An 18,479-nucleotide genomic window follows, 5' to 3' on the forward strand; every position below is an offset into this window, starting at 1 on the left:
CCATATATCAGGTGAAGGACTGCTAGTCACAAATAGCCTTTCACAGTACAGGGTAGACAAGCAGGAGGCTAGAAGAACACAGCAAGCCAGGGAGTGTCAGGAGGAGGAGAAGTCAACATTTCAGGTGTAATTCTTCATCAGGAAACTGTGCACAGAGCAGGAGGGAAACAAAAAAAGCTCCTGAGGGCACATAGGTGACATGGTGGCATTTCATTGGAAATATGAGTGCGCATTCGTAAATATACTACCACTTTATACCATCACCTCTCTAACCTACCACCAGCTACAAGAATCAAATTACAGAGGCGCTCTGTCTTTTGTCCCATACCATTTTAGAACTCTGTCAAAGGGAGTGCAACTCTTTCCTAACATTCACAATTAGGTCTTGTTATTGATCAGACTTGAGAAGACAACTGAGTGACCAGACCCCTAATTGATCTCCTTGCAGCTCACAGCTTACTTCTCCCTAATACCCTATCTGGTTGCTCTGGACTGCAGGACTGGATCATGGTCCACTCCCAGTACTGTAATGAACCACTAACCCTGACTGCCCCTAGTTCCTGGACTAATATTGGACAATGCTTTTGACTTATTTTACCACTATCCCCTGATGACATTCCCTCATGACGACTGAAAATAACGCCTTTAGACCTTCAGACATGGCCACATGGTTGAAGCACATACAGTGTATGAGCACATAAGCTGTTGGAACACACTGCAGATATGATATTGATGAAAATATATGAGAATCAGCTTCTCATCACTCGCTAGTAAGATTCTTTCTCAATGTTCAAACTTTGGGTGTAAAGTCAAAACTTTTTTCTTGACATCGCGAAAATCATTTTCCCAATTGACTCAGCATTGCCTACATCATTCAGGGACTGGGAAACCTTATCCAAAGTATCTAACTCACTGCTCTGTTAAGAAAGTATCTGTTTGATAAGCAGCTCCCATGCTGATGGAGCCAACTTGAGGGAAGAAATGTTTTGATAGAAGATTTGGAGAAAGCTAACTCTGGACAGTAAAGCAAAGTCCCAAAGCACTCCTCTCTGGAACAATGCATTCTAACCTGTCCCAGCCATAATGATGCTACTTATCTCCACATCCCCACCAAGTAACTGGTGTAACTCCAGAATGAAAAGGTTGTTAACTTTCTCTTTTGGTAATTGTTGCTCTCCTTCCATCACAGATGGAGAACTGCCAAATCTGGAATTGTCCCAAACTTAAAAGTATAGGTCAACATTCCTTTATCCGAACTCCTTGGGGCCAGTTGTTTTTTGGAATTTGGAATTTTTCAGATTTTGGAATTTCAGATAAAAGATTGTGTACAGATGAGATGGAATACATTAACGTTATTGTATTGTGCAGGAAAACACCCCACATGCTTGTAGTTATGAAACAACCTGACTAAATTGCATCAAGGAATGCAGCAACAGACTGATTTTAGCGCATACAATCTTTGATTCTTCTTATTTACAGCATTTTTGTGATTCAGGTCACTAATGTAGTCATAGGGACAAGCTGGAGTACTACCATTGAATGAACTAAAATTCATTGACTCAACGAACCAGACACTGAATTTAATCTCCTGTGGAATGAAGATATGTGGTGGTGATAAATAATTCAGCACAGTGTTCTCCCGAAGGATTACGCTAGATTGAAGTACAAAGGTAAACATTGTTCCAAATCTCTGGCCAAAACACTTTAGCCCAGAAATTCCTGTCAAGTACAGATGATGCTAATGGCTCTTATCATTATGCATGCCAATTGGCACAGCAACTTATGGCAAGGGTAAATACAGGGTCCAAGTGAAAAACCCAAAATTGCAGGCAGAAACGTCATTCAAGTTTCACAATAAAGCATCTCTCTGTCTGATGAAATGAATTAAATAATAAGAAAATCATGCACTTGCATGGACGACATGAAATAAATTAGCCACAAATACAGTTCAGTCAAGCATACTGTTGGTAATTTACTGCTATGTGTTAATTATTAATAAGCATTCTGGGACTATTATTAAAATAATCTCACTTCTTTTCATTTCTGTTAAGCTTTAAAACAATAAATTTATTTTTAAGTATATTTTTGTCTCTTTTTTCCCCATTCTCTTAACACAATGTTTCTTTTCCTCACTAGTTTCCTTCCTGTGTATGACTTGGCCACTGAATTCATGATTTAAAATCGCACTTCTTGGTTCAGATTGTCTGGTTCATTTCACAACCCTTCACTCTGATTGGACAGTGGCTTGTCCTGCTCGCTCAGGTTTCAGGTGCTCTGTAGAGGACACTGCACTGTTCCAGCTCCCACTTCCAGCAACCTGCTCCACAAATTTTAAACAGGCAAGTACAAGTCTAAATTGCAGCATCATTCATTCAAGGGACCCTTAAGATTAGAATCTTAGTATTATGATTTGGTTTGAAACAGCTGGAGAGAAGATAGTGGCAGGGAAAAGAGAAACATTAATAACAATCTTCTTCCTTTCCTCTTCTCTAGCTTTTTTATGCTAAAATATACTTTATTCATAAAAGGAGTCATATATATAATACACATACAGTCAGTTGTTCCGTTTTCATGCGACCCCGTGTTTTAAGATAATCACATAACAGCAGCACCATTTAAACTAATGGGGCCGGAATTGCTTTATAACTAGTAAACACTTTAAAAGTTTGCATTTTAGAAACAGTATCCCCAATTTGTCAATCGCTTTATAGTGAATTCACATTAACAAAACACACGTTATAGCAGAACGACCTGTATAGTCAACAGCATGAGGTTTAGATTTGTTTCCATAGCTTTTCCTGGAACAGGTCACTAGCCTGTCACCAGGTGCTTTACCATGAGAGGTCCCACTTCCATAAAACATGGCTGACCACTTATGTCTGGGAGTTCTGCAACTGGAAAATAGGTTTTCCAAGATCAATGAAGGCCCACAGACTGGCAACCCCTGTAATAAAAGCAAATCATCCCAGTTTTTGGGTTATGTAAATCAAACCAAGTGTGCGTAAGTAATAGGTATCTGCATCAGGCTTGTCTGAGCCACCAGAGATCTTTGTCTTAGTGCAAAAATCATGGGATTACATGAGTTTCTAGAAAATTGGTTCACCTCACTATGTAGACTGCAATAGAAAATTATTTTTGGAAAAGAATTTAAAAGGCTGAGGCTATTTTGGTCAGCAATGAAGGAGTGGAAGGAAGCTTCAAGCACAGAAATACTGAACTGGCGGACTTACATTTAAGCAGAGAGATACTGAACTGGTGGTTTCCCCTTTGCAGATTGAGGAGGGTAGAGTGTCAGAGGGCGAGAGGAAAACATATGGGTTGGCAGGGGTAGTGAGTGAGCATGTAGAAATACTGGCTCATAGGGATGGAATCAGCTAGCAGATCAGAGCAAGCACATTCTGGATCTGTACAATATGAACACAAGCACAGATATTCACCACAACTCAAAATTGTGATCAGAACTTTCTTTGGGAGATGAAAGATGAACATTGTGCCAATGTTAGGCTGCTTTGTGTAATGAGGGAAGGAATGGCCCTGTGTCTAATTTTTGTCAGTTTCAATCAACATCTGACTCTGATCTTTGGCAATCAAGCAGGGTGCTGGTGAAGAACAGTTTGTGCTTAGTAGTGGTCGAGCGTGAGAAGGAGAGTGTAGGAGTGATTTTGGAGACTCATCAAGCAAACTTTAAAACCTTGTTTTGATTTTGAATTGAGCTGAAGCTTTGTGAATGTCTGAAGTATTAAATTTCTGAAACTAAATTTGAACATTCAGCTGAACTGTGAATCACTGTGTAAGTTGAAGTGGAACACAGTTCTCCTAGTCAAGTTACCTCACTGTTTGATGCTTTCACTTACTCTTCTGTAAGTCACTGCTTGTGCTTATATTTTGTTTTCTTTAACCACATGGAGGAAGGTCTGTGCAATAGTACAAGCTGTGTCCTTACGCAAATAAAGTGAGGGATGTAACGAGTAACTATGTGGGAAGAAGAACACCTTTCTTCCTGAAAGGTAAATAAAGGTAAAACATTTTTAAAAGTTGCTGTGAAAATTCATTTTAGCAAAATTTGGTCGGTTGGGCTCCATTTCTGTATCCTAAACACATAGTTAAAGACCAGCAGTGTCTTATAACTGAGATGCTCCTTTTAATTCTCTGCCTTCGTTCTGTTATTCACTTCTTTAAGTTGAAAATTAATTATTTGTTGTTTTGAAGGCTGAACCAAAGATCAAAGTAAGGCTTAGATTAATTCACAGGTCGGCGCAACATCGAGGGCTGACGGGCCTATTCTGTGCTGTATTGTTCTATGTCCTATGTTCTAACTCAGTGTCAGTCTTTCTATTAACTGTTCCTAAGAAATTTGTTGGCACATTTTGTCTTGTTTTAACTTTAACCCACATCAAGATCACTTGGTTCCAGAGATGTTACTGTTATGAGGAATCACATTCTCACCCACTAACTTTCTTAAGCATAGTTTACACACATCTCTATCCTATTTACTCCAATCCTTGGTTCCTCCCTTATTCCACGTAAGTGCCTCAGTTTATCTCTGTTGGTTGTATGAATCCTTTGTCAATTAAATTTGAGCAGCCACATCCATTCTGTACTGGATACAGGCCCAAAGCTCAAAACTGCTCATTGTTTGAATTAATCTGACAATCTTGACAGAGGTCTAAAGGATAATAAACATGAAAAATGTGACAAAATATACTCACGCAGAAGTGATAATAATCTGAATTTTTGGCTGAAATACATCGTTGAAGCAGTGATAAGTGACCTTTACTCTCTACCTAGCCATGTTATGTTTCTTGACATGGATGCAGAATAATAAAGTGAGTGGTCCATTAACTGACCTCACCTTGGTGGAATCATGGGTTAATTATACCCTTAGACTAAGAATAACTAATGATCATGTCAGTTCATGAGCTATCATGGAGATGTCAGACAATTTGGTAATGAAGCCAAATCTGTAAAGTTCTAGGTGATATCCTCTCTTATAACTGCTTGTGTATGGTTATGTTTAATAAAACATGTCAATGTACATTTAGCTGAGTGTATTAAGTGGTGGGAGCAGTAACTTTATAGAACTGGAGAGAAGGGGTAAGAAGAAGCCTAAGCCCATATACAGCCCAGCAAATATATGGTGCTATGGATGAAGGACAAGGCCAGCTTAGCAATCCTACTTCAGAAAAGCCCAGTGATGAGGGGAAACAAGAGAAAATGAATTTCAAGACTCGCTTAGGCACCGAGCTGTGGAGAGGGAAAGCCTGTGCAAAGCTGACAAAGTGTGGAGAAAAGAAAAACCCACAGCAGGGAATGTGGCAAACTGCAAGAAAAGTCAATCAGCCCTAGTATGTAAATCATTACGTGAATCAGAGGTCTTTACAGCTTGGGGAAGAATAGAAAACTTAAAGTCTGCAGCAGAATGTGAATGGTACGCACTGCTGCTACTGAGCATGGTGGAGGGAGTGAATGTTTGAGGACGCGGTGCCAATCAAACGGGTTTTGTTGTCATGGATGGTGTCAAGCTTCTTGAGTAATAGTTGTTGGAGTTGCACCTATCCAGGCAAGTGGGTAGTATGCCATCGCACTCCTGACTTGTGCCTTGTAGATAGTGGTCAGGCTCTGTCCTACCTGTCCATCTTCCTTCCCTCCTACCTGCTCCACCCTCTCCACCGACCTATCAGAATTACCTCCCACCTGCATCCACCTATGCCTTCCCACCTACCATCCCCCCCAGCCCCACTTCCACATTCCTGATGAAGGGCTTATACCTGAAATATCAACTCTCTGGATGCTGCCTGAACTGCTGTGCTTTTCCAGCGCCACACATTTTGATTTTGGGGAGTCAGGAGGTGAGCTAATTGTTGCAAAATTCCTAGTCTCTGATCTGATCTTGTCATCACAGTGTCTATGTGGCTAGTCTAGTTTAGGTTCTGGTCACTGGTAACAGGATGTTGGGAGTGGAGGATTCAGTGATGCTACTGAACCTTAGAGACTAAAAAATAAATTATTACAGAAGATTTCCAAAAACCAGATGCAGAGATAGCCAATGTTTTCATGCATTTGACACAATGAAAAGATACCCAAAAGAGAGATTCGGAGTTCCCAGATTACTGTGAGCTATTAGCAAAAGAACTCTTTCTGAGGTAACCAATGAATACTGATCTTACATTGGAAGAGTAAGCCCTTATTAATCATGGTGATCACCTGTACATTGATAATAATCTTTTGAAAATACATGAAACATCAAATGCAGGTATTTAACCCTCAACAGCTAGCAATTCCAAACATTGAACTGAGATTAAGACTAGTAAGCAGGGGACTTATTCTATATTTCATATTATTGCTCAGTTTTCCATCCAACCTACAAACCATAGTGTTACACAGGAACTTCTTGTGGACCTTGGCTCACCAGCCTATTTCCTTATTGACAATAATGTGCTTCAGCTTTCTGATGGAGATCCAGAGCTGTTCTTGCCTCAGCATCACCCTGAAACAAGTATGGAACTGATACCAGTGCCTATAGAAAGTCTTACACCTGCTTTACAAGTAATAAGGAGATCATCAGTTCCTCAGTTCCAGATGGCCCTTTCTTCTTATTTTTGTCCACCAGATTTATCCCTGCCTCACAGTGAGTCACAAATAGACATGGAAGAGAATTTCAGTTCAATATGTTGCCATAGCCCCTTTGATGGACAGTTGCCTCTTCCATCCTTTTTTTTCCCCAATGGTCTTCACTGCTGTACAGCCCAAGAACCAGCCATTCTTAGAAGCTGCCAACCCACTCCAACCCCACCAACCCCAACCTGTGTTCCCCTTTTATGACAGTAATAAAGGAGCTTGTCCCTTTTTACACATCCTCCTAGACAGCTGACAACATTGTTGGAGATTAATGCTTCGTCAAGCAAAAACGAATTGGAGAAAAGAAAAAGCCAGAGTAAATAGTTAAATGTTGATGATTATAAAGGGCACTGAGAATGAACTTGGAGCTCTGAAGTAATAAATTAACTGTACCTCTACACTAAGAGTAGCTACTGAACACGTGCAGAAGAAAATATGGCATAGCCATGGTGTCAATGTCAGATGAAATGGAAGTGAAGTCTGAGTGTAAAAGTTCCAGGAGATTTTCTTTTTTATCATCTCTCACATGTGGCTATTTTTGACAAAATTGGTCAATGTTCAATTCGCTGAAAAAAAATCTGATCTTATTAAAATCTTGATGAATGTAAAATTGCAAATTTTATCTCTTTTAAAACCAAAATGATGTTTTTCTGTATAAGTATTTCATTGTAAGTACACCATTGGAAAGGCGATAATTTTTAAAAATCTTTCTCATCCCCTGACATATGTGTTATGGGACAGCAGTTAAAGCACAGCCATGACTTCTGATGAATGAATTGAAGTGAGAGAGTTCTGAGAGTGAATAGAGGATATTATTTAAGACTATATTGTGGGTTTCCTAACAGATATTAAGCCAAGTGAGGGACAATTTACTCCAAACAAACTCACCATTGGTGAATGACAGTTCTTTAAGGAGTTCCTCCTCTCGGGAAACATCCAGAGTGAATTCTGTGAAGGAAGGTTCTGCAGCTGGCTGGAATGTCTTCAGGGATTCAGTGGCCATTCGGATCCTATAGCACAAGGAGTACAAAAGACAAATGAAAAACAATGTTCCTCAAGTCAAAGTTGATTATAAAACAAGGCACAGAGGTAATATTTTTCTTTTGTTCAAAATGTCTCCTAACAACTGGCCAATGGTTTTGCTTCATTGAAGATGTTGCTACGTTTACCCTGCAAGTTCCTTCCATGTTACAGATTCTACTTGTGATCAATCTTAGAACTCAACACAGAAAAATAACATTTCATTTCAAATTTACACTGATGCAATTTTATTAAAATATCTCCAAGAGTTGTTCAAATGTTATTAACACACAATCAGAGTGATAACAGCACAGTATTTAGATTTATTTCTCACTATCATGATGGACTGGTAGGCTGTCACCTAGGTAATTTTGAAGAGGTGAGAAAGGACATGGATGCATTAAAAAGGATTCAAATAGATTATAGACCCAATAGAATTCAGAGCAGTTAGGATTTCAGTAATATAGAACCCCTCCTGATATGCTGCCTTCCATGTCACCTCATTGCCTGGATAGCAGGCAGTAACCTTGAGAACAACATTGTCTTCAGTGTTCCTTTTAGTAAGGAATTGATATGTGGTGGTAATGGAGCGTGGATATCCCTGATCGGACAACAGATGCTTAATGTAATAAGTTGATAAGCAGAATGGCCTACGGATCGATTTTCTTACATTCTCAAAAGCAAAGAAGGCAAATAGCTTCCTTGTAGGAGGATACGTGTGGTAGCTCAGACAACTGAAAAGATAGGGAATGATCAGACAGAGGAGGATACACACTATAGTTACTGAGACAGGTAAAGTTATTTCTTACTGGTTGGAAAGAGATCAAAGAGAAAATGGAGGCTGGGGAGAATGGGCCAACCACTTACCAGAACATAGAAAGTAGTACTGGTTTGGTACCTTTTCCTCCATGATAGACAATGTTAGTTGAGTATGGTGTAACATTAACAAACCAACCATGCCTCATGTTACAAATCAAGTTTTAGTTCTTGAAATTTCACTTTATGCTTCAAAACATAGAGAAGTTACAAAATCAAGTCAAGCCATCTGGCCAAGCAATCTGTGTCAAAAGTTCTATCCATGTGAGCAATACAGTTTGATAATCTTGAAATGGGAGATTCTGTGGAAACTCTCCTAAAAATGACCATTGGAATGGCTCAAACCAATGTCCCATCTATTTTCACCTGCTTGATTTCCATTCTGTAAAGTATATAACAGTAGTTAAGTGGCAGTAGTTCTCTATTGTATAATTCTGGAAGTGGTAATGATGAATTATATTGAGTTGTATCCAATTTGATGAGGTCACACAGGCTTTGGGCAGAGAAAGAGTTAATCTTGCATGTGATCCCGATAGAGATAGAGATGATATACGTGACTCCTGATCACGTGGTTGTAATTATGTCTAACTAGTCAATATGGAGTGTGCCTACTGCTAATATGAAACAAATGACCTTGTTACGTAAGATGAGTGCCTCTTATTAACACTCTATGGTGGTCTCTGATAATTAGAGAGGCCCCTAGACTCTGCCAAAGAAGGAGGATTGGGTGCTGCAAATTACCCCATCCAGAAGCCATCGTGGTTTGTAACAAAAGGTTACAACATTCTACATCCCCAACAATATATTTCCAAATTAGAGGGTTTGGGGTTTCAGGTAAAGAGACCTATTCACATGTTGTAATGAAAGTCACCAAACAAGGATATATCAATTACCCAATGAACAGTGAGACAACTATGGGCGTTCTACAGAAAATTAGGCATTAGTTTTGCTGTCAGAACAATCCAAAAATATTAAAGTTATCTATTATCTTCATCACTTGGACAGTGAACAAATTTCAATGGAAATGAAAACTGGCTAATTCTATAATGGGAGAGTGATTGACTTAATCAGTTCACTTCCCAAGCAGTGAAGGTGAAAATAACTTCTCTGTTTATTATCTGTTAATTTTAGAATGTTAAAAGAATTAAACTAGAAGGTCCTTCAACCTTTTTGAAAATTTAGGAAAGGCTTAATGACAGATGTCATTGTTATAAATAGCCTAGGTAGAAAAATGTAAAACCTTTCACAAGCAGCTGGAATGATAGTTTTATGGTAGACAAGGTGATAAAAGGAGATAAAGTCAAGATATGCAAATAAGCAATGATCTCATTTATAGGTTGAACAGGCTCAAGAAGATGAATGGACTACTTCTTTCTACTTTTATGTTCCAAATTTTACTATATGCCCCTGAACAAAATATTAAGAAGGACTGTAGTGATTGTAGAAAGGTCAGCCAGATGGATTACATAGAATATGAATTGCCTGATTGGGGCTGTTAATCTGGTTGATATATAAGAAGGATGAGTGTCAGAGATACTGTCAAGGACTGTTCGTGTGTAAATAAAGGGTGACTTGGAGATGGAATACTAACCTCTGTGGAATTATTTCAAGAAAAAGTAATAAAATGAGTTTGTGTTTTACTAGTAAGGTGTTTGTGAAATACCCCACTCCAAATTTATTGGAGTTGTACTGGAACTGAAATAATATTTCAGGTAACTGGGACTGTATAGAAATCAAGCAATGTCTAGCAGACATTTTGAAATATGTGTGAGATGGGTTGATGTGATGTACAGTAGCTGGTTACTGTTAGTGATGTTACTGTTAGTGATGTTACTGTTAGTGATGTTACTCTTAGTGATGTTACTCTTAGTGATGTTACTGTTAGCTGGTATTACTCATTTCTAATTCTACACAAAAGGTTGTTTCTATAACAAACGTGGCACAAAGGGCTGTAGCCTGATTTCCTACTTTAAAATTATTATAAAGATGGACTGAGCTAAATCAGTTTAACAAGACAACATTTGTAAATTTCAATTCAGTTTCACTGAGCATAAACTGAATCAAATGTTTCTGTTTTTCTGCTTCAAGCAATTTAAACATTTTATAGCAATTCTTAAGATAACTGTAATTCGATAGTGCAAAATAAACCCACAGTACCAGATTAATCATTTCTGCTGCTGGACATGTTGGCTGATGAATATTAGCCAGGACACTAAGAGCATGGACCTGAATGAAAGCTGTCAGAGCAGAGGTGATCTGAGTATGAATATAAAAGGGGAGAAGGCCCAAAACATGTCTGGATTGAGCAAAAGGAGCAGAATATGGTCAGAAAATCCAAAAGCAAATGAAATCAAGCATCACAAGACAGAGGTAGGTGAGTGGTTGGTGAGTACCACTTTTATTTTCTCGCTCCCTAAGTCTAGCCAATGAATTAAACCATGCAGTTTAGCTTTGGTCTGATGAATTGAGGCATGGCATAGTACCTCAATCCTGTTAAATGCACACCCAGAATGCTTTTTATGTCCAAACCCACCACATGTGCAAGGCCGAACCATCAAACTGGAAAATCTCAAGCCGTGGATTTTGAAATTCCAGCAGCAGTTAGCATTAATGTTGTACTTCTTCAAGGCTGTGAGCTCCACTGATAGCACAGTTCAGGAGACAAACACCAATACTCCTGCTAAGCTGCATTGCTGCAAAAACCTTCTCACAGACCAATCACAAGTTGACACCTTTAAGTTGTTACGCACGTGCTGCTTTGCAGAAAATGGAAACAGCCCATGCATTTGAATATACTATGGACAGTCTAAATAAATGAGAGGGCACATTAGTGGTCACCCTTCAGTTTAAGAATGTACAGACAGCAAAACATGGGAGACTGCTAGATGGGCAAGGAGGCGTGGTAGGTGGGATAGATGTACCCTGCTTGCATCTCAATCCTTCACCAATATTCAGAATACCGATGGGAACAATGGTCCTCATAGCACCATCAATGGTTCAGTGAATAAAAGTCAGAAAAGTAAAGGTAATAAATTATTCTACAGATTGGGGAACAGAGAGAGGTTTCTGCAACCATTTACATAACTCCAGAATACAGCATGGCTTCCTTAGTGCCAGAGTCAAGAATGTAACTGAGTGACTGACTGAAAAACATAGTCTGCAACTGTGCCCATATCAGTGCCAATAGCACTGGCAGAAAGAGGGGTGTTGTTCTGCAGGCAGATTTTACGGAGCAATAGCAAGGAATTTAAAAAAGAAAGGACTTCAACAATAGCAACTTCTGGACTTCTCTCAATGTTACATATCAATGAATTCAGAAGTAGAAAGATATTGGAGATGAACATGTTGGAGAGATGGTGCAGGAGATGCTTTAGGATTATAACCAGTTTTGGAGGATCTGTTCAAGCTGGACAGGTTGTTCTTCAATGAGATTAGGACTAGTATCATGGTTTGCTTGTGCCAGTGTCAAGCTTTGCAGGGGGATGCAAATTAGAGTTAGAACAACGTTTAAAATAGAATGTATAAATTTGGTATCCAAGCACTGGAGGCAGAGAATACAGCATCTAGAAAATTCAAGCGGTTCAGGAATTAGTAAGATATACATCAGTGAAGTCGAGTGAAGAAGGCAGGTGGACTGCAAATATAGACAGACACTGGAAGAAAGATATCATTGTGTTTACTGAAACATGGCATAAAGATGGCAGCACTCCTCCTAATAGAGCTTTCCAACTGATTACAGAGCTTTCCTTCAGAGTAGAGAGAGGAAGTGGGGAGGAATCACAATATTAGTTAAAGAAACAATCGCAGCTGTATATTATATGGCAGATTATATGGCATTATATGGCAGATTGTGATCATCATATGGCTAGCTGGGCTGAACTGATAAACAATAAACTGCATGATAAAGGCAGTCACACTGCTGGGAGAGTACTGTAAACTTGCCTGGGAACATAAAAACTTCAAACTCACAAGCACATGTTTGATTGATAGCTCTGGCTGTCTATCTCTGCTCTCAGTTTCATAATGTTTATTTACACATGGTTAACTTGCAAGTGCTTTGCAGTTTCAGCTATTGATACTTTAAAGGATCCAGATGGTTATTTGGCCTGTAGTAGGAAAGGTTTTAAGTTATTGGATGGAGTTGACACTCACTTTAAGGTCCGTTCCTTCTACATAAAGTTTGTGTGGGTGAATGGGCATGGAAATGCCAGAGCTCAGCATAAAGATCTCTGAGGGACCACAGAACAGGAGGTGAGTACAGACATACTCCGGCATTGCACCATGGTGGGACATGAGGTTTGTTTGAGGGGATGAGGGGGGTGCGTGTCTTGGCTTGGGGGTCAGTGAGGAGAATCTTTCGAACTCACATTTTCAAAGCTTCCCTAAAGTAGACAATGAATGATGACATCTCTGCTAGACAATGAACCACAAGCTTTATAAAGCTGGCCCAACTCTACAAAAGTAGGTGAAGCCTATCTTCAGAATGGAATTGGCTAGTGTAGAGTAACAGTGTTGGCTGATAACAGTTAAAAGACCCTGTTGGAAATCTGAAAACCTCAGCATGGAGCCAAGAATCTTGGAATCGAGTTTGGCCTACCATTATAGGATTCCAATGTCATCATGACATGGTGACAGTTAAGATCAAATTAGTGTAAAGGATGTAGAGAGTAACTGTCTGTCTTTTAACCTCTCCTCATTTCCAAGGGCTGGGCCATGGACTTCCAACTGATTTCTCCACACTAACAGGAAAGAACAGCAGTGGGTTACCATTGCCTTCAGCTGGATGATAGACCAGGAAATTCCTTCCTTCTTTCGGCATCTTGGAAGGATTTACAAGCTTAAACTCAACTTGCTGGCCCTGTCATAAATGCACCTTGCACGGCCACCAAATCCTGCAAGGCACTTGAACCTAAAGTTCCTGACCCAGATGCTAGCACAGTGCCATACGATCTCTATATAGAAACCTTACATAGTGGCAAACCAAATGCATCTCTTCTACATGAACATTGGCCTCTAGTGTCTGCCAACTCATTGCAGCCATTATGGCACCTCTCTGATAAACTTGCAGGCTACTCACAAAGCTTAGACTCGCACAGCAGTGGGCACCACCAACCAGCAAGGAAGGGCTGCAACAGTCAGGCACAGAATCAATGGGGCAAAAGGACACTTCTATGCTGTATGGTTCTGTGACCCAGATCACAGACTGGACCAGTCCGCATCTCAGAGCTGCTCACTTTCTCTCTTAGCACTCATTCACTTAGCCCCCCCCCCCCCCCCCCCCCCCCCGAATTCGAGCAGCAAACAATGTCCTGCATTGTGATTCCATGCCATGCCAGGACCACTAGTATGTTGTTACCCTAGCCAGTACTGCAATTTTGAGGTGCTTTTTTGTGCAGACACACAGACAGATTGCTGGTCAGTAGGATCCTGCTGGAAGGGGACATCTTGCTATATAGTGCAACGAGCTGTCGTTCTAACCCCTATAGCATGTACCAGCTCCCCATGAGCAAACAAACATATTAAAGCAACCAAATGGCCATATCCAGTCAAGAAAAGACCACTGTCAGTCAGAGGGTCTGACTACCATCAGTCCAGGGATGTTGGCATGGTCAGCAATCCACTTGGGATGTTCATGGTCAGTACAAGTGTCCTGTACAGTCTGGGTATGGTCATTAATCAATCCTATAGGACCAGCACCAATATCAGGGCAATCGTGTATTGTCAGTCATGGACCTGCAAACAAAGCAGCTGTGGTCTGCTCACTCAAGTCAGTCAGAGACCTGGGGTAAATACAATTCTAATCAGGAGGGTTTAAGGATGGGCTCCTGTGGGCAGCAGGGAGATCACTGCCTGATGGGGTGGGGGATTCAAGCTGGGGTGGAAGGCAGAGGCACTTGTAAAGTGGGGTATAAGATTTACAATGGGGAAAACTGAAGCATGACAGAGGAAGATGCTAAAAGTCTCCCAGAAATAATGGAAAACCTAGTGAGTAATGTACACGAGGCACTATAAGACATTAACTTATAACATTGGACAAACTAATGGAAGTTAAAATCAATAAAATAATTCTCAACCTGACGATATGTGGAATAGCATTAAAAGGCATGGCAGGTCAAGACAGGGGGAGGATTAGGCAGGGAGTGTCAGGGGCAGGGAGGACATTTCGTGGTGAAGTTTAATGTAGTGGCTATCCACAAGAGGGGAGCATTGAGTAGAAATGGACTGCTAGGGTACTGCAAGGTAACAGGGGACGTGGAGGCTTTGTGGATGGGGGTGGTATTTGGTAACCAAGTGGGGACTGGTGCTGACAATGCCCACTGTGAGCTGTATTCCATACCATCACTCGCCTTGAAATACCTACTAGAAAATAGCTCAAATATCACCCAAAGTGAGCGGAGTCGGTGTCAGTTTGATGGGAGAAGGTGTGGGATCCGGGCGCTTTCTGGACGCTACGACATTGTCGCAAGTAGCTGTTTGCAAAGCGTAGCTAGTTAATTTGCAGTTGTTTCATCAGCCATTTGCTATCATGCAGAGTGGGTCAGATATTAGTCAAAGGCAATTTGAACTTGGGCATCTCAATAATGCTGAAGTGAGCAGCAATGACGTTACAAAAGGCCAACATCGGCTGAAGGGGAAATTGCTATTTGCCCATCTTCCAAGAAGTCTGTGTGAGCCTCAAAATCTAAAATAAAAAGCTAGCCCAATGGCATCCAAGTAACCACTGTTAATTATTGTAAAAGAAACTGGTTCATGGATGAGCCTTTGGAAAATCTGCCATCCTTATCTGATCTGTCCTACATGTGATTCCAGAGCCACGGCAATGTGGGTGACCTTTAACTGCTCTCTCAGCAATTAGCATTAGACAATAAATACTGACCTAGCCAGTGACAGCCACATCCCGTAAATGAACAAAACAAAAGAACATTGATTGATCATCTGTTACGTAATGTTAATGAAGATCTGTACTAAACAGTGTGTGAAGGTGAGTGTTTGATGTGGCTCTTGGATATGAAGGGTGTTGGAGTACTGCCTTCTTGATGACATTGGGTGGTCACTCAGCCAACTCCACCAAGTTGCTGCACGTGCTGAATGAGGATGGATAATGGAGACATGTTCCTTGCCAACCACATTCAGCTTGTCTCACTCTATGGTGAAGTGCACTCAGCTTCCATCAGCACAGCATGACACCAGTGAACCTTCAGAGGTCGAAAAACACTTTTGTTCCCATTCTGGGTCAATTCCACTGAGAATTGTGAGCCTGGCTGTGGTTGGGATACTGGTCGCTGTGGCTGCATATTGAAGAAAGCAAGGGCAGGTGAGGGGCAGTGGGGGACCAGGCCCGATAGCAGGTCGAGGAACAGCAGCGGGCTACTAGGGAGGATAAGGAGTGTCCAGCCTGGGGACAGGTTGCTGTTGCTGGGCTCCTCAGGCTGGGGGTCGGGTGGAGAGAGGAGGTATTGTGGGGGTGGGGAAGAGGTGCAGGCAGACCAGAGGTTTCCAGCCCTCCATTTCCAGTGAATGAACGAGGTGCTGTGGGCTCAACTGTCTCTGACTGTCCCCATTTTCTATGAGTTGTTCCCATTATAAAGACTTGTGCCTCATTTTCCTTTAAAGATCCGAGTGAAAGAAAGGAAAACCTCCAGCAGAGTATGTCTATTTAAGTCGATATGTACAGCATTGACCTCACCAGGAGACTCCCAAAACAGTGATAATGACCTCTTTTAGAAAGAGCTGGCATTTCATGGCCCTGTGCTGGATGCAGCGAAGAGTCACTACGTGGCATGTGTTAAATTTTGGAGACTTCACTTCATGTCTCCAAACCTTGACCATCTTCACATCCTCCACACACATTTACCTGATTTTGTGTCATCTGCAAATTCAAAATCCCCACCTCTAAATTATTGTAATTGTCTTTAAAGTTGTGCCTCAAGCACTGATACTTACAACCCACTAGTCACAGCCTGCCAACCTGAACATGAATCAATTATTCCTCTGTTTTCTGTCCATTAAACAGCTCTGAATCCATGCCAGTACATTTCCCCTCATCCTATGTGTTTAAGTTTGTATACTCTTAATGTAGAAACCTATCAAAACATTCCTGAAAATTTAAATTAATTACATCCACCAGTTCCTAAAACCATACTCCATGTGTCAGAGATACCTCATTATGAAAATAGTGCTTTGCGAGATGACAGAGCTACCCATTCTCTGAAATTCAGCAATTATATTGTGGATTTATCAAAAGTAAAGGGCAATAGGTGCTACCTGGAGAATGTAGAAAGCCACTTAGTTTTGGAGCAGAGATACAATTTTATGCACCCACCTAATGTGTAGTTGCTTTGCTGTCTGCACAAAGCAAGATTGGTCTGTTTCCTTCAGTACTTCTTGGGCATATCCGACCAGGCCACTGTTTTCCAGCATCCCCTGATATTCATCCATTTGGTTTTGTAGCTTCTCCAGTTTTGATGAACGACTGTCCTCGATTGACTTGATGAATTTCATTTTGCGTTGTTCCAGGATGGCACACAATCCATCAATCAAATCAGTGGCTTCTCTTTTTGCCTTTTCTCCATTGCTCTACAAAGAATTAACCAAATGAAAAGAATGGCTTTTAATCCAAAGTTTCATTCAATTCACTCCAGTTGGGTGATCTAATGTAATAAATTTAAATACTACTTGTCAGGGAGTAATAGTGACCAGAGCCAGGACAGAAAATTAAACTTTTGATTTTAAAAACTTACGTTCCCATGATTTGTGTGCAGTAGTGTCACAACTTTACACTCACACAAGTTAGCCTTTTGTTTACTTTGAAAGCCAACAGTGCAATGTCTTGCCAGGATTAAAGCAGTGCTCATTACATATTTCTTCCCCAATTAACTGAATCAATCAGAGGCTTAATGAGTGTGTGGAATTTACTGTCACCTCCACCCCTGTTAATATATTTCAAAATGCTATTGAAACCTGTACGACTCACTTTAGAAACAGAGCAATTTCTCGTTTGCTTTTTGAGCTTATTAACCAGTTGTTTACCAAAATATTTTCTGACATAGAGTCATAGAGATGTACAGCATAGAAACAGACCCTTCGGTCCAACCCGTCCATGCCGACCAGATATCCCAGCCCAATCTACTCCAACCTGCCAGCACCCAGCCCATATCCCTCCAAACCCGTCCTATTCAAATACCCATCCAAATGCCTTTTAAATATTGCAATTGTACAAGCCTCCACCACTTCCTCTGGCAGCTCATTCTATACATGTACCACCATCTGTGTGAAAAAGTTGCCCCTTAGGTCTTTTTTATATCTTTCCCCTCTCAACCTAAACCTATGCCCTCTAGTTCTGGACTCCCCCAACTCAGGGAAAAGACATTGTCTGTTTATCCTATCCATGCCCCTCATAATTTTGTAAACCTCTATAAGGTCACCCCTCAGCCTCTGACGTTCAGGGGAAAACAGCCCCAGCCTGTTCAGCCTCTCCCCATAGCTCAAATCCTCCAACCCTGGCAACACCCTTATAAATCTTTTCTGAATCCTTTCAAGTTTCACAACATCTTTCCGATAGGAAGGAGACCAGAATTGCACACAATATTCCAACAGTGGCCTAACCAATGTCCTGTACAGCTGCAACATAACCTCCCAACTCCTGTACTCAATACTCTGACCAATAAAGGAAAGCATACCAAATGCCTTCTTCACTATCCTATCTACCCGCGACTCCACTTTCAAGGTATTATGAACCTGCACTCCAAGGTCTCTTTGTTCAGCAATACTCCCTAGGACCTTACCATTAAGTGTATAAGTCCTACTAAGATTTGCTTTCCCAAAATGCAGCACCTCACAATTATCTGAATTAAACTCCATCTGCCACTTCTCAGCCCATTGGCCCATCTGGTCCAGATCCTGTTGTAATCTGAGGTAACCTTCTTCACTGTCCACAACACCTTTAATTTTGGTGTCATCTGCAAACTTACTAACTGTACCTCTTATGCTGGCATCCAAACGCTGGAGAGCGTTATGCTGGTTCA

The 18,479-nt window shown here is 40.8% G+C and overlaps 1 protein-coding gene across 6 annotated transcripts in view; it reads right to left on the reverse strand.

Annotated features, from left to right (window-relative positions):
• The window catches only part of trim36 (tripartite motif containing 36), a 113,894-nt gene that overhangs the window by 27,614 nt on the left and 67,801 nt on the right, over nt 1-18,479 (reverse strand). For all 6 annotated transcript variants that reach the window (XM_072584030.1, XM_072584022.1, XM_072584016.1 and 3 more), the window contains 2 exons: nt 16,778-17,031; nt 7,507-7,628 (listed from right to left, as the gene is read on the reverse strand). In XM_072584030.1, coding sequence (XP_072440131.1) covers nt 7,507-7,628; nt 16,778-17,031 — 376 coding nt within the window. The remainder of the gene's footprint in view (nt 1-7,506; nt 7,629-16,777; nt 17,032-18,479) is intronic.

Source organism: Chiloscyllium punctatum, chromosome 2 (assembly GCF_047496795.1).
Source record: "Chiloscyllium punctatum isolate Juve2018m chromosome 2, sChiPun1.3, whole genome shotgun sequence".
NCBI lineage: Eukaryota > Metazoa > Chordata > Chondrichthyes > Orectolobiformes > Hemiscylliidae > Chiloscyllium > Chiloscyllium punctatum.